This window comes from Mustela nivalis (genome assembly GCF_964662115.1).
Source record: "Mustela nivalis genome assembly, chromosome: 14".
Classification (NCBI taxonomy): domain Eukaryota; kingdom Metazoa; phylum Chordata; class Mammalia; order Carnivora; family Mustelidae; genus Mustela; species Mustela nivalis.
Window position 1 is genome coordinate 56787593 of NC_139033.1, and position 18022 is coordinate 56805614.

The 18022-nt window shown below is 36.0% G+C and overlaps 1 protein-coding gene across 8 annotated transcripts in view; it reads left to right on the forward strand.

Annotated features, from left to right (window-relative positions):
• NOL4 (nucleolar protein 4) overlaps nt 1-18022 on the forward strand; it is a 410591-nt gene that overhangs the window by 94311 nt on the left and 298258 nt on the right. For 2 of the 8 annotated variants that reach the window (XM_082699577.1, XM_082699578.1), the window contains exon 2: nt 48-88. The exons of 5 other annotated variants lie outside the window; for them this stretch is intronic. Coding sequence is in view for 1 of the 3 variants with exons in the window: in XM_082699570.1 (XP_082555696.1) it covers nt 26-88 (63 nt within the window). In the remaining 2 variants the exon portion in view is untranslated. Of the gene's footprint in view, nt 1-25; nt 89-18022 lie in introns of all 8 variants that reach the window. One more of the 8 variants, XM_082699570.1, reaches the window with a different exon arrangement.

Here is an 18022-nt window from a genome sequence, read left to right on the forward strand (position 1 = left end):
CAGCTATATTGATACACAATATCAGTCTGGATCCATTTTTTTTTCAGATACAGAAAAATGTGTGAAATGCTCAAAGTTTCAAATACAGGTACATATGTTTGAAAATTAGCTACTGAGCATAAGAAATAGCTTCTTTTCCATAACTATTTTTTGCTATATTTCCAGGGTCATATTGAACCTTTGTAGTTGCATAATAACCCCTAATACATGTTGTATTTATCTCTCCTCTATGGTTTTGTTTCTTGGCTGTTTCCAAATTGCATGGTTTGTGGGCAGGCACTATTGTAAGTTTCCTTACATAATTCTGCCACATAAACTTTCTTTTGACTTGCATATCCTAGGAGACATTCTTATCATGACTAATGACAATGGCCTAGCTTCTTAAAATAATCTTATATAGACTAATATTCCTGAACATATTCATTTTGCTTGTCTCCTAAGCTAGGGTTGTATCTTTGGGTATTAACAGGAAACAAATATACATTGATTTACTAATATCACTAACTGTGTACTCTGATAATCATGCATTTTCATGAGCTAGCTGCCTGAACTGGATAGAACTTTGTAAGGTAGGACTGCATAAGTTCGGCTGTGAAATGAGAGCAAACAAATAAACAAACAAACAATCAAAAAGGCTTCATTGTCAGTAGTAGTGTGGCAGCCAAATCTGTTTCAGGGCCAAAAGCAATTTAAAATGATTTAATCTTTGGAGTGCTTTTATTGGAGACCTTTAATTCATACCATGACACAGACCCAGGTCTCTCACCCTACTTTCTTAGGTGAAATGTAGGGAATGTGATCCATTGCCATTATGCATGCTAGACACATCCAAGAAATTGGTAAACATGTTCCCGACATACATCATTTTGCATTCACATTATGAAGACATTTTCTGCATTTTGGGGTGGAAATACCAACTGTGGATGTACAAGCAGCACCGAAGCATTCTCCATTCCCTCTTGAGAACATCCTATTTAAAGATCCTTTCCCCAGTTTATTTTTAATTTCCACATCAAAAGTACTTTTCACCTTTTTCTAATATCACGAATGTTCTTTTTGGCATGATCTTTTTTTGCCTTCCGGTATCTCTTAATTGAATCCTAATTAAGAATGATTTCCATTTTATAGAGTCATAATACATCATGGAAAAAAAAAAAAAAAGAACTGCTCAGTGCCAGGGAAACCATACATACCACTCTACAATAGAGTAAATCTAATGTTAGCATTTCACATAAATATTCAAGTAAATGGGGCATAAGATGAAATGCAATTTGAAATGGAATTGGGTTAGTGGTAATAGGGCCCTAGACTGTTGGATCAATGTTGAGTTCTCAATACTAACACTAGAACTGGCTAGTCGTTGGTAGAATTAGCTTGATACCTATCGCAATTAGAGTGGTTTCAATGAAGTTTAAGATTTTTTTTTCTACTTCTAACACATTAGTCATAGCGCATGCATCATTCTCTTTATTGACCTTTTTCTCCCTTTTCCAACATGGCCAAGAAACCATACTTATACAACTAATCATTAAAGCGTTTCTTATTGTTTTAATAATATTATCAATAGATTTAGTGGTCATTTTATTTACTTTGCCTTTTTTTGCAAATCTTTTCTATGTTTTCACTCTGCAGGAAATGGTGGTCCTTTAATAATGGATTAACTTTTGAATGCTATTTGTTTTTACCTATCTGCAGTATGTCATTCCTTGAAATATCTAGGCATTATATGACTTAACTATTATTGCAATCTGATCTGACTATAGATAAAATTGGAGGGTATGTATTCTACTACTGATGAGCTCTTTTAAAAAATCCACATAAAATGACACATTTTAGGAATATGTAAAGGCTATCATAATTGTTTTTTTTCAGTCATTGGGAGAATTCTAGTGTCTTTTGGGTCATTTTTTCCCCCTGCATTTGTCCTTGTGTATATATGAGCTATTACTGCTGCACTGAATGTGTTTTCTTCAATATATTTGACTATGGTCAACTTTGGATTATGTACATTAACACAGCAGAGAGAAGCGATGGCCCATTCGAATATCACTTATATTTGAATTTAAAATACATCTTTGTACTGAAAATTGAATGCAAACAGGCTTAGCAATTTGGAAGGTTACACCAAAATTAATGATGTAGTATTGTACAAAATTACTGTGAGATGTTGTCTTCCAGTACTTAATTCTCAACTTCTGCCTGAGCTCCACCTTTGGGAATATATCACTCTTCTCCAGTTGTCTTTTTTCACGTGTATTTTATCCCAGCCTTAGCACAGTTGCCCTTCCAGTAGCATAAATTAGGGTCCGATTAGAGGATTAAGTTTCAGAGCTTTTTCTTCTACATGTAAAATTAGAGTGACTGGGGGAAATCCAGGAGCTAAGGGTGAAAGTCAGTGTTTTCCGTAGTGAGAAGAGTTTGCATATAAATATATATATGTACACACATGCACGCATGCACACATACAACTTGTAGTGTGGTACCGTAAACCTACATGTATTATTCACATACATTGCTGCCAATAATTACATTCATTTAATTCAGAGTGGAGAACATATGCTAGGGCTAAAAGAAAATAGGCCAGAAGCCAGACAAATTCAGTTTCAGATTTCAAATCTAGCACTTCCTATCTGTGTCAGTTTTGGCAAATTGTTTACTTTTTCCTCCTCCTGTTTAGAGGGAGGTAATAAAGTGCACGGTGTGGGGATATAAGTGAGTTCATATACATAAAGTGCTTGGTGTATGGTCAACTTTGGAATGATGTTATGTTGCTTTTATCCGGTCATTACTCATGTTCCAAGCAGAGGGACAAGCAGGACCATTAACACAGCTCTGCCATTGCCCTAGTTCCACTTATGGATACAATTTCTTCTGCCCACCCTGATGTCTCTGTGTTGGGAGAGAAGAATAATAAACGCCTCATGCATTCTTTTATGTCAGACTTTAGACGTCAGCATCCCTGCGAGGTCCACTGTATAAGTTTTATCAGAGGTTTCACCAGGCACTCTGCTTTTTCCCAAGTTTAAGTCTATTAAATTAATTTCAAGTGAACTTTTTGAAAAATTTTAAAATTGTCTCTCTTTAAAGAATGTGTTTTCAATATGAATTGAACATCCCTCTCTAGGGACGTACTCTAGAAAAACAGCATATCATGTACAATATCCACATTCCTAATCTGAAAATTTAAAAATGTACGTCTTGTCTTTATCTGATCAGATCTAGAACACTTAACCTCAAGACTTTAGTTAGCATAATTTTTTAAAAAGATTTTATTTATTTATTTGAAAGACAGAGATCACAAGTAGGCAGAGAGGCAGGCGGAGCTGGGGGGAAGCAGGCTCCCTGGAGAGCAGAGAGCCTGATGTAGGGCTTGATCCCAGGACCCTGAGATCATGACCTGAGCTGAAGGCAGAGGCTTTATCCCACTGAGCCACCCAGGCGCCCCAGTTAGCATAATTTTTGTTCTCTTCTTTTCTTAAATGCTTTATTGGCTTAGTGTTTCCGCTGCTAAATAGGATATTTTAACTTGCACTGGTTTCTGCTGATTTGTTACATAAAATTTTCTAGAGTTCTTGTCAACTTGTAATGAGACTCATGAACAAAATTTGTAGCCATTGTGGTGTGAAAAAATTACACTATATTAAAATTCAAGAGTTCCAAACAATTAATTTAACTTCTTTTTGGCTAGGCTACCTTTCAGTTTTCTTTAAACTCTGAAGGAACAACACCAAAAAAAAAAAAAAAAAAAAAAGGTGTGTCTGGGTGGCCCAACTCTTGATCTCTTGATATTGGTGGAGGTCATGATCTCATGATCCTGAGGTCAAGCCCCACATCAGGCTCCATGCTTAGTGGGGAGTCTGCTCAAGAGTCTCTCTCTTCCTCTCCCTCTGCCCTTCCCCCTACTTGCTCTCCCTCTGTAAAATAAATCTTTTAAAAAAGAAAAAACTCTGAAGGAATAACACCAACAGTAATAGTGTACATGGGCCATTACTGTGCTGGCGAAACAATGGAGGTAGTAACCAAAGTGCATAAATTAGTTGGCACCAGATATGTGGAAACATAGGGAATTATCCTGCTGTTATAGAGGCACATTGGCTGAGAAACATAGTGTAGAGATAGAACATTTTGGTTCCACCATTATCTAGAAAATTCTTCTGTAAATAATTATAATGATGATGATAAGAACAATAATGAAAAGGATATGTAGTCATTGGACTTTGTATTTCCAGGAATTTAAAAGAGCCATCAAAGGGAAAGCCCACAAAATACCACCAAGTGTCAGCAGATGTTCACTGCTCTGCTTTTTTGTTAAAAAATTTTTTTGTAGTCTGAACCATATTATGAATGGGCAGCTTCTTAGTTACGATTTTAAGCTGCAGCACAACACATGTGGCTGTCCCACATGTGTGTGGTCTCGTCTGGAACCTGATGGCTTTGCTGTATATCTCATTTGTTTATTTATGGCTTTTCTTTTGCATCTTGGTTGTAAACAAATATGATCGTGTGACCATCAGCATTGTCTGTCTTGTGGTCCTAGAGTCTGAGACAGCGTTTAATAGGATTTGCTAGATCTTACTGTTGAAACAGATCTACCTATCTAGTTCTGTGATTAGTGCCAGGAGGCTTTGCTCTCCAAATATATTCCCTTCCCTATAACAGTGCCTCAAGTTTTCCAGTTAGGATTTAATTTATTTGGGTGAAACCATTGACCCCTATATCTTTATTTGGACCTCAGATATCCTTGGGCAGAAAAAGTTGGAGAATAAATTAGGCTGCTAGCTGTCATGGACATTTTGTATGATCATTTCATAAACTTGCTTCTGTCTCCCGTGTTTAGCTGGATTTAACTCGACCATAAAGGAGTTGACAGAAAGGGAATGGGGGATGAGCTAAGTCAACATTCCTACATCTCACACCCCAGTAGTGTGGGATCTGCCTGATTTTTGTGTGAATCCCAGTGCAGAATTACATATCATAGCTTTTGAAAGGTGTATGGTGTTTGGAAATTGAGAACTCAGGTCATCAAGACAAGGATAAAAAGCCTTTACACACCTCATTTGAAAATCTTCTCCAAAAAGAGGGAACCATTTTTTTTAATGAAATATTTTTAAAAGATGAGAGTACTGTTCAAAAATAGATAGGAGAGCCCTTGTTGCATGAGCACTGGGTATGTAAGTATGTATGTGATGTAAGTATGTAAGTGATGAATCTCTAAATTCTGCACCTAAAACTAACTGGAATGTAAATAAAAATTGGGAGGAGAAATAAATAATAAAAGTAGAATGGAAGAATTAGATTTAAAACTATAAAATTTAAATAAGATTTCCTAGTAAAATTTCTCTTCAGTCATGATTTACTAAAAGAATATAATGATGTGTGCTTCTGCCCTTCCTATTTCCTTTTGCCAATTTGAATTCTTCCTTTCCTGCCACAGATCCAAGTGCATGGATAGGGTGTTACTGAAGATAAGTGTTGGGGGAATATTCTGTGGGACTTAGAAATTAATATTATGTCTGTAAGCCATCTTCTTTGACTTAATGTGTGGAAATATCAAAGCAAATTAATATAGAAAATAAATATAGGTTCCTGTCTTTTTATATAGATTACATTTTTATTTCATTATTATACAAACTACAGTGTCTTAAATAAACAACTGTTCTGGATATCCAAGAAGAGATAAAAAGAAACCTTAAAATGATTCTAAATTCAAATATTTTTGTAGACACTCTTTAATCTTGAATTCAGTGATAATGTTATATAATAATTCAGTGATTTAGAAGTATGTTTTACAATGAGTTTATCTTTGAGAGTTTATGAGTACAAAATATTACTCAATTATAGATATTTTATGCTACTTTTATGAGGTTCCTTTTGTTCATTTGTTTTTGTATTTTATGACAAGAGTAGATGTTTAAAAAAAGAATCACACAATTACTGCTGATGGGGGGACCATGTCTCCACTGTATAAGCACAGTTAGCCAAAGGCCTGTCCCACAGGAGGTATTCAATAAGTACTTGTTGAAGGAATAAATTCTTCTGGTCTTTGTGGAAATCCTTGCCTTTTTAATACCAACTAAATAGTATAGAGATGTTACTATAAATAGAAATAATGAAATAAGATTAGTTAACGTGTAAGGTTGTAAGGCTGTAAATCATGGTTGTAAGGAGTGAGCATTGCCCAATCCATGTTTACACTTAACAAAACCCCAGATTTATGCAGTTGGTTCTCAATAAGGTAAAATAAAGTTATCAAACATGAGGTTTCTCATTTGCTTTTCAGGGAAAACTTCAATGCTCCTTCTTTGAGGTAGGATGTAAACACTTTACTTACTTTTCCAGAGATTGGTTTATTTTTATCAGATACACATTCAAACCTACATATTCTGCACATACATATATAGGTTTTACAGAAGTGATTTCTAAATATTGGAAACAGCCATTAAATTCAACATGGTACATATTATATTAGATCCACTTTTATGTTAGAGCAGCCCTATTGTTTTTGATAACTAAAAATAATACTCAGCCTAATAAGTCAGATGTGTAAAACATCTCAGAAGGGGAAAAAAAAAATAAATGGCCTGGCAATTAGAGTTATTAAACAACCATTCTGAAATAGAAGACTGGTATACCACCATTCATCAAAATTGATTTATTTCTCATATAGGTATAGTCAGAATTATCACAGGTGGGCAGATTAATAGTGCAAATCCATTATACTCAGAAACTGTCTTTTCGGTAGTGGAGATCATCCAAAGACATAAGAGCTCACTGAAACCGGTTAATCATCAACTTATGTCACAAACCTTGTCATTAATAATTTTTGCATTAAACGATAAGGTCCCAGTGAATAGATACAATCCTGGAAAGGGAATTAACCTTTGAAGAAACCATGAACTCTTTGGGTCCAGCCTAGTAAATTGCTCCTTCGGTGCACCCTTGTGGTGAAAGTGAGCCAATGCAGCTTTCCGACTAGGGATGATTCAGGCCTCCTAGCGGTTGATTCTCACTCAGATCCAGAGGTTTAGGTATTCCTGGGTATGGTCATCGTATAATATAAATAAAATCTCCTGAATTTTTTCAAGCATATGCATGTGTATACCTGTATAAATACCCCGGTAGGTATTTAGTTGGGATAAAATATAGCAAGAAAAAGGTATAGGATGTCAATGACTAGTATGAGGTAATATAGAGAAAATGGTGCCAGTTTTGATGTCAGCCAGACCTAGTAAAAATCCCAGTCTGCGTCGGGCATGTATTATTTGAAGGATTTATTTGAGGCTCAGAAATAATATATGTCAAGGTTTTAACAGTAATTGCTTCAAACGTGATTGTAGTGGATGGAAACTTGTTTTTCTTTAAAAGGTAGAGTTATGTGTGGGATGACAGATGCTATAAACAGCTTCCTATTAACTAGAGTTTGAAAGATCTATGTCTTTCTTTTGTCATCTGCACTCCTGTTTGGCCTAGGGATAACATCCAGCCATGTCTTCATTCTCGACTTTCTCAGAATTGAGATTATTAGTCACTAGCTTTATCGGCAGCAGTTTTCATTTCATGATCGGTAACAAGAAACAGCCTTTGCCTATTCCGTATCTGTTTACCTGTTCTACTTCTCTCCCTCCCCTCCCCCTCATTTTTCTGGCAATGTCCTCTCTGGGTCAGCACATAGCACAGCAGAGCCATGACTCTGCAACTTGGTCCCAGTAATGGGAAAGGAGGTATATCCCAAAAGAAACTGACCTAGCTGCTACTTCTGAGAATTTGGAATGCCCACTGAGAAATTTCTATCTTGGTATGCTTTTTCTCTTTAGTAAAGAATATGTAAGCATGGTATTTTTTGTCCTATGTACCCACTAGTTGTATAATTATTTGTGTACCTAAGGCGATATTTCTCAGCTGGGCACCGTAGGCTTCTGGGCAAGCAGTTGGCTTTGTTCAAAAGCTCCAAGCCATTTAACATCCTTTGTAACTGAATGTGAAGTTCCAGCCACACCAGCCCCGCTTCCTGTGAAAATCAGAACGCAGCCCTGTTCTTGACGTCAGGTCACCCTGACAGCACAGTCAACACCCCAAGTTGAGAGACATTTTCTGAAGGAAACCATGTGGCCAGTTTTCTACTTAGTATCTCCGAATATTGTTTTCATTATCTACCAGTTGTTGAGCAAGTCAAGAATTCACAATGATTCTGCATCCTGGCACGTGGTTAGCCTCTCCTGATTCTTTGGTTTTCCTGCACAGATCTTTGAGGGTTGTGTAACTTCTCAGACTCCCTCAGAGTGAAGTCTAACCTTCTCCAATTTCTTCCATGTCCCCTCAAATGCCTAATTATTGCCTCCTTTGAGTAACTGCAGCAACAGTATTCTTAGGTACTTGTTTGAAAAGAAGCTCTGTGTCCTTGCTGACCAGCAGGAAGTAGTCAAGGTAAACTTTAACAGAGGGGGTTAGAGTCCGAGGCAAGGAGAGCTTGAACGTGCTGATGAATTCTACAACAGGAAGGCTGATTTCTAGCTGGCCTTCCCTCAGCCCTGGGAAAAAACACTAGTATATCATCTTATACACACACTTCAAAAGAAATCAAGAGAGGAAGTAAATCCCCCCCCCACTTCCCATGTGTGTAATTGTATACTTTAATGTAGTTTGTCATGCTGCACGTAATTGTATAAGCATTTGCTTTGCTGAGTCATTTTATTTACATGCAATATTTAGGGATTCTCTTTATTTTACTATTAGGAAACATGCATGAAGTAAAACTTTTCACTGCCCATCTGCTCTTTTTTTTTTCATCTAATATAAGAATTCTCTGTGATGACAATCTGTTCCTTAACAGACAAATATTCTAACATAAGAAGCAACAAAAATAGCATTCACAACTTTAGAGATCTAGTGCCAGTTGATTTGATTATCTCTTTTGATGTTGTCTCATTTGCTCAATTGATGACTATTTTAATTATTCTAAAATACAGCTCCAAATTAAAGATGCACATCATTATAAAAGAGATAAAAGTCCTTTTTTGCAAAGCAACACCGCTAAGTTTGAACTGTAATCAATGAAGCAAAACTGTTTTCAGGAAAATTTAATTAATTATAATTAGATTAACTCTCGTGCTCTTTCTTGTTTGCCTATGCCTTCGTCTAGTCATGTATAAGGGTATAGGGCTCCATTCATCTGTTTTGCCCTGGAATGCTGTTACCTCTCTGCTTTCCTCCTCCGATTTCATCACGTGGTGGATTTCTGTGCTTCTGCCCAAGCTGAGTGTCTTTGCCTCCTTCCTCCCACTCCAGCATTTGCCAGTCCCCGGAGGACACCGACTTACGCCACTGCGCTGCTTTCCAAATCATTCCTTCCTCTCACACTGCGTAGTATTTGATGCCTTTGTTTTACATTTTCAGATTGCTTTGAGCTATCTACAAATTGACCTGAACTGTCTAAAAATATCCCTGCATGCCTTAGACCTTCCTTAGGCCTTCATTTTAAATTTGACCACATACCCAGCATCTCTCAACATCACAACAAAGATCTTTGGATTATAGATAGCGGACCATTAGTGAGTTATCAAGTCAATTTTGTGGGTTGTGAACACTTTAAAAAAATGAAATAGAGGGGAACCTGGGTACCTGGGTGGCTCAGCCAGTTAAGCCTCTGTCTTCTGCTCGTGTCATGATCCCAGGGTTCTGGGATGGAGCCCCGTATGAGGCTCCCTGTTCAGTGGGGAGTCTGCTTCTCCCTCTCCCTCTGCTTGTACTTTCTCTCTCTCTCTCTCTCCCTCTCTCTGACAAATAAATAAATAAAAATCTTTTTTAAAAAAAGAATGGAAGGCAAAAGAAATGATCAGTTTTATTTCATAAATGTGTATATGTGCTAGCTTATGATGAGAAATCTATTTACACTTGTACTGTTGGTCTAAAAAGCTGGAAAACACTGTTTAAATGGGGACTGTGATTTCAAATTGCCTGCATACTTTCCAATGATAACTTTCATCTACCCTACTTCTCACTCCAGTTCTTGGTACATTCTTAGATTTTCCTGACAAGCTATTTGTTTCAAGTTTAAAATTATGGGGCCCCTGGGTGGTGTAGTTGGCTAAACGTTCCACTCTTGGTTTTGGCTCAGGTCATGATCTCACATCTCGAGATCAAGCCCTGCCGGGAGCCCTTCTTCAGGCTCCATGCTCGGTGGAGTCTGCTAGAGTTTCTTCTTCTCCTCCTCCTTCTACTCACCCCCATCCCCATCTCATAAATAAATAAATCTTTAAAAAAATAAAATTATTTTCAGGCTCTAACTCATATGTAGGTATTTTTAAAAGATTTTATTTTTTATTTGACAGAGAGACATGTAAGTGAGAGAGGGAACACAAGCAGAGGGAGTAGGAGAGGGAGAAGCAGGCCTCCTTCTGAGTGGGGATCCTGATATGGGACTTGATCCCAGGACTCTAGGATCATGACCTGAACTACAGGCAGATGCTTAACAACTGAGCCACCCAGGCACCCATCTAACTCATATTTTCATTTATCTTAGATAAATGTATCCTGTGAGATAGCCAGATTTAATTAATAAGACACAGGATGAATTTCAGATAAACAATAATTTTTAATATGTTTGCCCCAATATTGCATGTTTATTTGGAATTCATATTTAATTGGCCATGCTGTGTTTTGTCTACTACCATTAGTCCTATTTAAAAATCAGCACTAGACCCTCAGGGTAGAAAAAACTGTGTGTAAAATAAACACTGTACTAAGTCCCAAAATAAGTGTAAGGATGATCTCATTTTGCCATGTTATACCCAGTTGCTTTTTTAAAAATTAGAAATCAAATTCCTCCAGTTGTGACAAATAGTACAACGCAGCTCTAGATATTCAACCAGGGCAGGTCATCCTCTTAACTAAGTGAGAAAAGCCGGGGGAACTGATGAATGGTCCAAGAAGAAGGAAAATGATCAGAAAAGAAAAGGAAAAGTGGACAGTAGTATGGACTGGAAGTAGCAAACGAGAATCGTGCCAGAATCCTAGCAGATCAAGCAGTAATGCAGGATTTTTAGGAACTCACCCCAAACCTGAGAATCCTATCAGGGAGCAGAGGTGACTTTAGGGTTGAGGTGCAAATGTAGCAGCGTCCTGGTTTTGATATCGGTGAGATTATTAAGGTCCAGGAATTCACTTGGTCATATCACAGATGTTTAGGGGTCATACCGACATAACAGAACACCAGATCTTTCTGAAACAGTAGCTAGGGTTTGAAGCAAAAATTTTCGAGGTCCAGAAGGAATGCAGACTTGATATAGGCAGACCAAATGTCTGGCTTTTTGTCTATTGATTATTACTATGCATGGACTTTTTACCTAAGAATATTTATATTGAGTTCTGATGAAAGTATTTTTCAGATTCACTTTCAGATTCATTTTTCAGATTCACTTACCAATAGGTGATTCCAACAATTTGATGTATCCAGGCACATTTGTGGTGTAGAACCATATCTAGCTGTATTCAGGGATAATTATACTGTCCGTGCATTCAGTAGGTATTTATTGAAGATGTAAATGTTTAGGTGAAAAATGTCTTCATCTTTGAAAGATGGTTTCCATATGCGCCTCTGCAAATTAATAATTACATCTATAGAAGTACAGTGATGCTTACTATGCATCTTTTTCATGCCTGAGATGCATAAAAGTGAACTTATATAAATACAAGGGCAAATCATTGGCTAGACATTTCAGTTTTGTAATACACCTAGAAAAATGTCTGAGCAAGGTGTTATAACATTTGCAAACTTTTTTTTTTTTTTTTTTTTTTTTTTAGTAATCCAAATTCCCTCCTTTCAAATATATTCAAAGACATACAATGACTAGAGTAGATAAAGTCAGGGTAGCCCTTGTTGAATAAGAGATGTTGCTCTGAACCAAGACTTTCATTCCCCAGACAGAGGTTTCTCTGGACCATGGTGTTGCTATTTCCTTATGAATCTGGACATATATGTCTATAAGTCTATATACTTAGACTTACAGGTTTTTTCAATGATAGTTAAATTTTATTAGTTTTTAAAAATACGTTTTCTAGAGTTTCACAGTAATGTACATTGCAGTAGCACAATGTTAAATATCACAATACTAAATATAACAAGATAAACAAATTTCACTAGGACATTATTTCTAATTTATTTTTTGTTCAGAATCTCAAGAGTATACGTAAGAGAAAATATCAGAAGTTTGGCCCCAAGGGCAAATTCTTCTATAAGTGTACTGCTTGGTGTTCAGCAACAAACATGTTTTTAATGTTATTATTCCAGTAAAATAAAAGTATTATTTTTATTTTCTAAATTCATTTTATAAAGTAAAGGCAAGAATAATTTAAAAATAGTATGATTAGACCAGTTTTATCTGCTCTGAGGCTCAGCATCTGAAACGAAGCCCACTATATCAAGACAGCAAGATGAGGAGTATTTTAATTTATAATGAAAGTCAGCATTGCCTCCTACTTTTCCAAATTAATGATATTTTGTAACATTAAGTTAGTTTGTTTTTGCTAAAATCTTAGTGAACTTAGGACAAAATGGTGTGATAATTTGGTGGGTAAATCTTTTGACTTTAGACATTCTGTTTTGCTTTAAAAAGTGATTTTCAATGCTTATGACTCACCAGTGTCATGTAATATCTCTATTCCAGCTCACGGGTTAGGCTTGCCTCTTAAGCCGAGAATGACTTCTCTACTGGTGAATTTCCTTCAATAATTAGAATTCTTATTCCTTCAGAAATAGGTTACTCATACTCCTTCTTGTACTTTCTATTAAAAGTGGAAGTCCTGGGGCTCCTGGGTGGCTCAGTGGGTTAAAGCCTCTGCCTTTGGCTCAGGTCATGATCCCAGCATCCTGGAATCCAGCCTGGCATTGGGCTCTCTGCTCAGCAGGGAGCCCGCTTCCCCCTCTCTCTGCCTGTCTCTTTGCCTACTTGTGATCTCTCTCTCTTTGTCTGTCAAATCAATCAATAAATAAAATCTTAAAAAAAAAAAAAAGTGGAAGTCCTCTGCATTGAGTTCTTGGCTGTTAAACATTTCAACATTGTTGCAGAGCCCACCACTTCAGCCATCAGTTCTGCGGAACAGCCTCTTGTTAATTTCCTCCAGGTGGCGCTCTCCATTGTTACTGTGGAGTCTGAGGTGTTTCTTGTTGAACTTTGTAACACAAGTGCATATACTGAGAATTTGACTGCCCCTTGTATTCAGAATGTATTCAAACTTGTCAGAGCATCTTAAACTTACAAAGAACCACACACTGGGGAACTTTATAAACATTTCAGGATATTAACTTATGCTGTGAGGTTAATATTCCAACTCTTTATGGATGAGACCGTCTCTCTCTCTTTTAAATGCTGATAAACAAGAAAGGCCATGAAATATAGTGATTAAGGTGATAGTCTCTGAAACCAGATTATTACCCAAGTCCTTTCTCTTTACATGTTTGACGAGTCATACAACCTCTCTGAATCATAATTTCCTCACCTGTTAAACCGAGATGAGAGTGGTGATGCTAGTAATCTAACCTTAGGATTGTTGGGAGGATCAAAGGATAAAATCCATGTAAAGTCCTTGCTTAGTATAATCCAGTTATTAAGGACTCAATTAATGGAAAACTTAAAGACATATTTATTATGTAGGAAGTATTTCCTTTTGTCTAAAACAGCAACAGTGAGTAATAGTCGCCATATACTAAGTGAAAATTTTGATTTTTGAACTGTCCAGTCTCTACCATATCAGGAGCCAGAGTCCTGGAGGTATATGTGACCGTTGAATACATTTAGAGCACTTTTCCACAGAAAATGATCAGAAATTAAGCAGTTAAAATTAGAGAAAAGGCTTGGCACCGAGGAAGAAAGATGTAGGGCAAATAGGCCCGTTTTAAAATTCTTCTCTGTTAGCAACATTGCTATCAAAATTTTATGGCTTCAGTTAATGAGATAAACTTCCATCTTGTAACTGAAACACACGGTCTGAGAAAATGCAGCAAAGCAATGATTTATTGTTATATTGTTTTGATTAACTAAGTTCTTCAATTTTTCTAACTTCTATTTATTTCATGTATTCAGCTCCAGGTAGGAATGATTTACTTCTGAAGAGAATGCTCAGCTATTCAAAAATAAATATAAGAAAATTTTAGGAATTATATATTATTGAATTTACAAGATAAGATTTACAAGAATTTACAAGATAAGATTAACTGTGGTTAAATTAATTTAACCACAGTTGCTCTTTTATTTCATTATTTATTTTTTTATTTCATTATTATTTATATTTTTAATTATTTTATTTATTTATTTTTATTTTTATTTATTTTTATTTTTTATTTCATTATTTATTCATTATTTATTTATTATTTTATTTCATTATTTCATTTTTTACTTTTTATTTTTTTTTAGGTCTCTTGCCATTTTTACCCTAACTGAACTGTGTTGAGAGGAAGTTAGAATATGGCTTTATATTTGTAAGGTTTTGAAAAATTATTGTTTCTCCTTTCTTCAGAGTAGCAGGGACATTGGCAGGGTAAACTGCTCATCTTCTTTTCAATCATAATATGTGCCAGTAACCTTTTCAAAAATGGATCCCAAGTAGTTTGTTGTTGTTGTGTTAACCCACAAGTGGAAGATCAATAACAGTACCCCTTGTAGGACTTGATCATGAGGCCTTCCTCAGGTGGGTCTGTTTATCATGAGATTACTAATGTTGTACTGTCTTGCTATCGAGACCAATTTCATTGTTTAATCTATCAAAAGATGCCGCAGCTCAGTTATTTTTATGTAGACGTATTACCATATTTTTTGATGGGAGAAATTGTTTCTTCTTTGAATTTATGATAATAATCTGATTCATGATATTTGGCATTATTGATGAACTCCAGTTTTAATGGATTTAGGATGTAATAGTTTAATTGAAAACAGTTTTAATGATGTCCAAAACAGAGGATTAAAGGTCTTTCGAAATGGTAAGTAATGAAGAAATATGTTGTGCGACAACATCCCACCCCTTAACCAGAGCTATTTCAAAGTTAAAAGCAACCCCAACAGATCTTCTGATGTAGCTCAATTTTCACATGTGCTGACTTTGTTCTGTGAAGATACTTTCATACATCAGGTGTTTTTGAAATGCATAGTTTTTAAAAATCTAATTTGACATTTCTATTTTCCTTGGACATTACACATTTCTCTCTCTGTTGGATAAGCCCACCATGGTCCATTCAATTTATAGAAATTGACAAGGATTTGGGAGATCCAGGCTTGAGTTCCAGTCCTTTGCTTACCCACTGTTGTGTAACAATGGCAGTTCCTTTCATTTCTTCATACTGGTCACTCCACTTATCAGAAAATTACTGTAAAATCTGTTTAGATACTGTCTAAAATAATGAATGCCAAAAGTCAATGAAAAATAGAAAGCATGGTATGAATCTAAGAAAACAAGTCTAGATTCACAGAAAAATAAAGCATTTCTATGAAAGAGATACCTCATAATTATTTACATGATAAACAGTGATCATTAGTTTGTAAATTTCAATATGGCTAGGTTCTTGTCCTTCCTTTGGATGTTAAATTTCAATTATAAGCAATATTTGTGGCTTGGCATAAGGCAGTTGTCATTTTAGTGTTTGGCTCAGAGAGACCAAGACTAATATCCATTCGTGTTTTGTTTTGCTTATTACTAACAGGAGGCAGTGTTTCTGCATGGACAAATTCTAAGTAAAAACCCTATCCTTTCAAAATATAAAGATATTTCTAAGAATACATTTTCTAGTGAAGTATTAATCTCATCGTTTTCTAGAAAATGTCCTGTACTCTATATTCAAAGCTCAATTTTTATCCCCAAAACAAATCATTAGATTTGAAGAATGGGTCAAGGAAATAGACATTTATGAATGATTAGAGCATTTTATGTAATTAATTATAGTATTAGTGGAATAGGATTTCAAATATCCGAGTCAAAATATTTTTCAATTTTGGTTCCTTACTTCTAGGTTTTATTTGCTACTGTTATTACATATTGCATAAAGAATGTCAGGACTTTGATGAATGGACAGCCTAGAAGTGCGCATCCCTGAGTTTTATCATCGTTTATGAATATCTATTTAAAGTTGACTTAGCATTTCAAATGTTCACTCCCAGCAGATGGAAACGGACCTTTCATTAGAGGAGGAACCATAAGGGCATTTAGCCCCTGCCTCAATTTCTAAAGACGCTTCACGTACGGGCTTTCAATGTTATCTCTAAATGGGGTTACCAGAGGATACTGACAGGATCAAAAGACAGGGCTTTAATTATGGAATATACTTATTCAAATGTAGCATAATTTAAGAACTTTTTAAGACTATTTCTTCACTTTTAAAAATACTCTAAGAACTTCAGCAATGAAGGTTGCCTAGGATTCTTAATTTCAAAGAAGACTGTGAGGAAAAATTCTAGATAAGGAAAAAGAAATTATTTTCCATCTTCACCTGCATGGCAAGAGACATATTATTTCAGGAATGAGTGTGAGATGTGAAGAGTCTGTTCTCGGGGTCTTTCGTCCTTGTGCTTAAGGAGACTCCATGTTCTGTGGGCCCCCGTGAGCACGAGGTGGGAAAGAAAGGATTTAAGGAGAGTGGAATGCCTTGCCAGGTCTCCCTATAAAATGGATTTTGAACACCTAGAAAAGTCCCCCCAAATAAGTGCTTTTATCCACTTATGTAACGTGTAGTGACATGCCAAGTGTTGTGCCAGAATAACATTGAGAGAGTAATGTGATAAAATACTTGCTGAAATTTTTTTCTGAGATACCAAGTGGGACTTTTTATTTTTTCCATGTGCACACGAACACGAACATATTTGTGACCATTACAGGTACTCTGTTTTTCAGAGTTAAGCTATAAAAGAAATGTAATGTGATTAATAATGATTATCCAAGCAATGGATTTGGAGCAACATAATGCTAGGACAAGTAATACAGTTGAGTCGGGTCCATGATAAACCTGTCTAGGGGGGATTCCTACACAAGTGCCTTCTTAGCATCGGGCAAAGGGCAGGTGTCTTCAAGTTCACTGTTTGCTCATCATTTTTCAGTGGAAGGTTTCTCTTACATAAGGAGAGAAAGATGTAATAGAAATCCCTTATGAAAATCAATAGGATGTTCTTCTCAAATCCTATTTGTTAAATTTACTGTTTGGCCTCCTAGTTCCAGTGGACTATGACTCTGTGTGAGATAAAATACCAGGACCAGGCATGTCTCATGGATTTTTTTTTTTTTAACTTCTGAATTGTTTTAATATAGGTTTTCAGAGAGTGGGGAAAAAAAAGATCTCCAGTTAGATAAACAAATCAGGCTAAGGTGTGAGTTCCCTCAGTAAAATACATGAATAGGAATCAAATTGTGTGTGTGTGTGTGTGTGTGTGTGTGTGTAGTTAGGGGAAATAACATAAGAGAAAGTGAGAATTTAAATTATGTATATATTTCCTTATTCAACAACTAATATAAAATAGTTTGATGAAATACTTCCAAATTGTTCTGTTTATTTTTCTCTCATGAGTCTTTGTACAGTATGAAGAGGGATATTTTAAAACTGGACATCAAATTTATTTTACAAATGATAGTTATATTAAAACCTTAGTAGAGGGATGCCTGGTGGCTCCATCATTAAGCCTCTGCCTTCGGTTCAGGTCATGATCTTAGGGTCCTGGGATCGAGCCTCAAATCAGGCTTCCTGCATAGTGGGACGCCTACTTCTCCCTCTTCCACTCCTGCTTGCTTGTATATCCTCTCTCGCTTGCGTCTCTCTCTGTCAAATAAATAAATAAAATCTTAAAACAAAACCCTAGTAGAGTTGAATTTTAATACCTGTGTAAGGATAATCCATGGGAGATTTTAACTGTGGACTTGCATCTTCTCTTAGGTATTCTTAAGGCTTTTTTGTCCTGATCTGGGATGAGTGATGCAAACCGATTTTATTATGAAATTCAAGACAAAGTGTGCTTTACAATTTTAGATTTTAGGGTGTGGGGTTTCTTCAGTG